This window comes from Lolium rigidum, chromosome 4 (assembly GCF_022539505.1).
Source record: "Lolium rigidum isolate FL_2022 chromosome 4, APGP_CSIRO_Lrig_0.1, whole genome shotgun sequence".
In the NCBI taxonomy this organism is placed as follows: Eukaryota; Viridiplantae; Streptophyta; class Magnoliopsida; order Poales; family Poaceae; genus Lolium; species Lolium rigidum.
This window is the reverse complement of record NC_061511.1, coordinates 219,059,137-219,065,136: the sequence shown is the minus strand read 5'-3', so window position 1 is coordinate 219,065,136 and position 6,000 is coordinate 219,059,137. Positions and strand designations below refer to the sequence as shown.

General features: G+C 45.0%; 1 protein-coding gene across 1 annotated transcript; it reads right to left on the bottom strand.

Annotated features, from left to right (window-relative positions):
* Positions 1–3,231: 3,231 nt before the first annotated feature.
* Positions 3,232–4,352, bottom strand: LOC124705905 (zingipain-2-like). Its single transcript, XM_047237590.1, has 3 exons — positions 4,198–4,352; positions 3,899–4,128; positions 3,232–3,809 (listed from the first exon to the last, which is right to left on the bottom strand). Exons 1-3 carry the CDS (start codon positions 4,350–4,352, stop codon positions 3,232–3,234), a joined length of 963 nt encoding a protein of 320 aa, XP_047093546.1.
* Between the last annotated feature and the right edge of the window lie 1,648 nt (positions 4,353–6,000).

The following is a 6,000-nucleotide window of genomic DNA, read 5'->3' as shown; positions in this document are numbered from 1 at the left end:
CCTGGGGTAGAGATTCCTCCCAACAACGCGATGAACGCAGCCTGGAGAAGAGGGAACGAATCCAGCAAGCAACAGATCGATGAACGATACGCCTCAAACCAAGAGCTAGAAAATCCTTGATGAACACAAGAACCTTCGCATCGGATATAATAGATAACGGCAGCGCCGTACCCCCGGAGGGATGATACACATGATCACACGCGATAGGGAAACCCTAATCTTGAGACTAAACTTGAACTACCCTAAACCCTAACCGTGCCATCTCCTTATATGAGAGGGAGAGCTGGCCGGCCGGCCCCCTTATTGGGCCTAACCTAGTTCGACTTGGACAGGCCCAAGTCAAACAGACTCTATAAAAACCCTAGATGGCCCACAGCATGACCTGGCTACATTATTATGTCCTAATAACAAGATTATAATAAACGACTGGTACAACCTTAGACCCAAATATCATATCAATGGCTGTCCTAGAATACCAGACCCGGATATCCATATCATAAAGTAGGTCTTTACCTCTAGAGAGAGGGGCTAAACCTAGGAACATCGTGTCTCGTAGTGGGGGTGCAAAGCGGCACCCAACACACCCTTCTTCGTAGTCAAAACAAGTCAGATTAGTTGTAACCTTTTTTTTTATAGAAAATTAGTCTAGTTTGAACTAGATAATACTTTCTCGGGCTTACGCGGGATACCAAGACTTCCTACCCCAACTTGTAAGTCATCTTCGATGCCACATGTCGTGACTTTCCCACAACATTTGGCACCCACCGTGGGGTAGGAGGCATCTGGAGTCGAGCTCCACGCAGTACTTCTTGATTTGTTTTTATTGAAGACATAGTTTTGTCTCCCCAACTTCACCGAGGTGTTTGTGAGGCACAACGATATCTAAGTAATATAAAATAAAGTAAATAAGTGAAAAATATTTTTATATTTTTATAAATTAATAAGAGCTAAAATTATAAAACAAATGCAAGCAAAGTAAAGTAAATCGTGTTTTTACGGTTTAAAATGGACTGGGATTCATGGTATCACTTGACATCTCTCTCTCTCATAAACATGGTGACATGAATATAATATTTTAATAGCAAGCAACAAGTGATAGCAAAATAAATGTTGTTGTTCATAATAAGCATTCATATGGGCATCGCCTATTAGCATAGAGATGATGCAACACATTGTTACTAATGCTCTCTTGGAAAAGGGAAAATTCCCCTACCAAGATTAAGAGAAATAAAGTATTTCCTTAAGATCTTTGACATGAAGTTGTTTAACATAATATCATCTTCAGAAAAAAAGGCTATCTAGATTATCACTACATCCACAATATCATAAGCAATAATTTATCCCTAGTGAGGTATCCAATGAAAAGGCAACAACCATTACAACATACATATTGGCATCACTTCCACATACCTACTACCAAGTTACTCCAACTAACACACATCCCCCTTATGGCTTCTTGCATACAAGCTTGATCAGAACATAGCATACATGAACGGGGGTAACATTGGAAACAAAATATCAATTGCATCTCATAACTCATCTCATAACAAAAGATCCACCATCAAAGTAATGCAAATATGGCCATAATCACGTAGGCATCTCATATGGCTCTAATTACTGAAGTACATACGGAAAGATTGATGAAAAACGACAATGTTGATGATGTTGATGGAGACGGATGAGCAATCGGGGGACTCCAACAACGTTTCTTGTTCATATCTTCGCATGAAAACTTCTCTGTTTCGTGTATTTCTCCGTTGAGGGCAGTCTCTCTGGTGCTTTACAACATCAGAACTTTATATAGGAAGTTTTAGGTCAAAACTCATTGGATGGCAGAGGCAATATTGTGCACAAGGCGGTTGGTGGGCCCCATGGAACCACCCATAGTGGTGGTCGTGCCATGGGCCTCTCTGGCCGGTCCAGACAGCTCCAGCTCCATCTCCTTTGCCCATCCTCTTGTATTCCCGAAAAATGGGTTCGCGAAAAACATGGGTCCATTAGGTGTCCATAATGTTCCTTAAGCTAAAATACATGAAACATGGTTTTATTATTATGCAACATTAAATTCCATCAAATGGAACTTTGTTGCAAATCACCGTAAATCAATGTAAAACATGTAGAGTATGTCACATATCACGTATATATTATATAACTAACACAAAAGTTCATCGAAACATTTTCAATGTATCAAACGTTAGAACTTTGTAATAACACCGAAGGTTCCTTTTGGTCAAACCTGGGGTCCTATATAGAGAGTTGCACCATCTGGTGGAACTCAAAATATTTGTCCGGAGGCAAAGGCCGGAAGTTGGCATCGGTTCTGGTGTTTATACACTAGAACTTCCGACTTCCGCCCTGAAACTTAAGCAAACAACCGGATATAGTGGTGTTCTCTCTACCAACATAAGAGTTATGCGCCAGTATGAAGTTTAAACGCTGGAAATGCTCACGTCGTTCCCGAATGAAGCAGAGCCTTTCGGGGAGTGTGACTATGATGGCCGCCTCGAGAGGATGCAACCTCTTCGTGAGTTCCTTGATGCGCCTTATTCTAAGTTTCTTGTAGTTCTTGAATCTGAGCTTCTCGTCGCGGTCACCTCAGTCAAGCATATGGAGCGTCATGCAAGCTCGGTGCTCTCTTAGGCGAGGAGGTCGACATGGATGACAAGGGTGGATGCACTCTTGTTTGTTGGAGGCGGCGACAACGTAGAGAGAGGCATGAGGAGTAGGAGAAGGAGGGGAGAGAGAGGGCCGGGGAGCCACTGCCACACGATGAGTTCGTTGGAAGAGAGGAAACGATTAACGAGGATTAGTGGGTGGAACATATTTGTATATAACACTGCAATTTATTTGATTGCACGATTACGTCCGTTCAAGTCAAACCAACACGAACTAATGTCACTGTTATTGTATTTTTTTACAATAATGCCACTGTTATTGTTTTTATACAATAATAATACTTCTGTTATTGTTAGATTCTGTTACAAAAAACACCAAACCAAACAAGTACATAGTGTAGAGTCAAAACAAGCATGGGGTACAAATAATCGTTCATTCATATATGGTACATATATAGTGGTTACCCAAAGCAATCTCATGCTATAGTTAGGAGTGACCTCATGCTGTTTTGATCAGGTTGGGTTTATTCAATACTAATATTTACTAGTGGTATGCATATTTTTAAAAAATAATAAATCTTGTGTGCTTGCGTTGGGCTGAGGCCTGAGGGTAGACTCATGCGACAGGGTAAGAGGCCATCAGGGCAACGCCGCAGGCGCCGGTGCCTCTCTCGAGCTTCATGTAGCCTCCTTCTCCCCAGTTTTCGCCCCATGAGTTCTTGAGGAGCCAGTAGCTGGTCCCGTCCTGCTGGACACCGTACCCCACCACGGTGACCGCGTGGGTCATGTGAGTGCCGCAGGCGTCCGCGGTCATGATGCCGCCACCGTAGAGATGGAAGCTCCGGCTCTCCCCGTCAATGCCCACGGACACGGGCTGGTTGGCGACGGCCAGGGCGAGCGCGTCCTCGTCGTTGGCGGGCACGCGCTGGTAACCGCTGATGGTGGCGGCCGGCTGCATGCCACCGGAGTCGCAGGTGCCTTGGGCATGGACGTATGGGTAGGCGTCCTCGGTGGTGATGCCTCCGTTGTTGGCGATGTACTGGAAGGCGTAGTTCATGACGCCGCCGCGGCAGCCGTTGTTCCGGCCGGTGGTGCAGTCGAGCAGCTGCTGCTCCGAGAGGGAGACCAGCTGGCCGGTGGTGATCTGGTGGATGCCCTCCACTGCAGCCGCCGCAGAGAAGGCCCAGCAGCATCCTGTACGTCGTGCGTATACGCGTGTCAGTGTGTAAGTTTATGTAGTATATCGATCGGTAAGGAATGCAATGAGTTGGACGGTACTCTACCACAGTGTCCTTGAGTCTTTACACCGGTAACTGCGCCTCTTGTCCTCCAGTCAACGCCCTGCTCCTCCTCGGCGGAGAGGCTGACGTTCTCGTACTTGAATCCCGGCAGCTTCTCGGCTCCGGGCGGCGCGGGCTTGAACCCGGTGTGCGTGGCGGCGAACTCCTCGCTGGTCAGGTCGGCGAACTTGTTGATGGCAAGGCGGTACTTCTTTTTGCCGTCGGCGTTGGACCTGTCGACGTGCTCCGAGTTGGCCTTGAACACCTGGAAGCGCCACGCCTTCTCGGCGTCGTCCTTGTACTTGCGCCCGTGCTTTGCCATCCACTCCTCGTGCCTCGCCCGCATCGCCGCCGCCTCGCCTGCCAACTCACGGGCCGCCACCACGCTGGATGCTATGCTCATTAGGGCAATGAGCAGCAGCAGTAAGAAAGGACTAGCCATCTTCGTCCCTGCCATGTATTCGAGTGATTTGCGAGACAAGTGTGGTATTGTAGTTTGGTGCTGAAGGTAGCGGGATCGATCGGGGGCTTAAATAGGCGGCCTCCATGAGCTGGGATTCAGTTAAACAGCCCGTGTATGTTACGGCAGATGTAGGCATGCATGTAGCTGAATATTCTACAGGTCGGAGCTAATTTAATTTTAGCCCTCTTGTAGTCTTGTGTGGATAAAGGGAAAATCCTACGAAACTCCGTCGAGTTATTTAAGTATTTTTCTCCGTCCTCTCTTTGGTCGCTGCAGGATGCACTGGAATACGTATAAGACGGGGTGTGAGTTTGAATGCTGACCAAAGATTACTTGTATGAAACCTTGGACATATAGCGCCATCGTCCAAGTTCAGTACTCCCCGGATTTGTCTACATTCGTTTGCAAAAGAAACATTATTCCTTCAATCATTAATACTGGTCACAAATTTCAACAAAATATAGGCTAAAATATGACACCTAACTCGGCTGTTTGCAAAGGTGGGAACATACCAAAAGAGCTTAGTAAATGCAAATAGCATACTCATAAATCTGTCCTTCAATGCTTTCACAGGCTCTATCCTTGAAGAACTTGCAGATTTAGAAGCAATTGCTACATTTTTATTGAAGAACTTTCGGGTCATATTCCAGATTGGATACGGAATAGAGCGAGTGTTCGATCCATATCTCTTGCAGAAATCATGTTCAGTGGGCCTTGCAGCATTTTGTTACTTTCTCAGCAGAAAGCAACCACCTCTCAGGTTCTATCCCAGCCGAGATATGTCAAGCTAGCTCTCTGGAGTCACTCATATTGCACAATAACAATTTGCACAATAACAATCCGACTTGGAGTACTATAGAGACATTCATATAGATACATTCATTTAAAGGATGCAAGAACCTCACAAAGCTGAACTTGCTAGGTAACCATCTTAATGGTGATATATCAGATTAATTGGCTCAGCTACTGCTAGTAAAACTGGAATTGTCCCAAAACAATTTCACAGGAATGCTACCTTGTGGGAGTCATCAACCATTTTGAACATTCGTTGGTGTCCACGTGTTCGAACTCTCTTTACCCGAAGTAGTATATCAGAATAGCTTTTTTTTACTAAGCACTACCAGAAGCCCTACGCAGGCATCCCATGTAGAAACGTGGGTGCATTCACACACACATAATAGCGCGTAGGTAAGTGGTCGAATGATCGATCGAACCGAGTGAGTGGACATTGGAATCCGTACGTTACCTTCCTCATTGTCTTAGCTTGCAAAAAGAATCTCAAATAGAGGGCTTTAGAGTCTACGACCGATTGATGCCTTGGCCTCCATCGTTAATATATGTTATCCTCCCACGTAGAAAATCAAGAGCATTTTCAGAACTTTGGATCCATCAAATCTATGACAAGTATTTAGAGGAGAAAAAGTATCACTTAATTAATCGACTCAACTTTATCTAAAGCGCATGGATCTAGAGCTAAAATATGTTTACGATACATCCTTATCTATATAAAGTTGAGTCATTTAATTTGAAACGAAGGGAGTAGTAGTATCCTAACATGTGCGGCGATCGTATACAATGTTGTATCGAATGAACTTTGACCATGTACAACCCCGTTGAGCTAACTAAGGGGGTACTCAATGAC

Excerpts from the sequence above, each read along its gene's own strand:
- LOC124705905 (XM_047237590.1), bottom strand. The coding sequence starts at position 4,352 with ATGGCAGGGACGAAGATGGCTAGTCCTTTCTTACTGCTGCTGCTCATT. Across the intron at positions 4,129-4,197 it reads ATGGCAAAGCACGGGCGCAA|GTCCAACGCCGACGGCAAAA; the intron begins GTACAAGGACGA and ends GCACGTCGACAG. Across the intron at positions 3,810-3,898 it reads AAAGACTCAAGGACACTGTG|GATGCTGCTGGGCCTTCTCT; the intron begins GTAGAGTACCGT and ends CACGACGTACAG.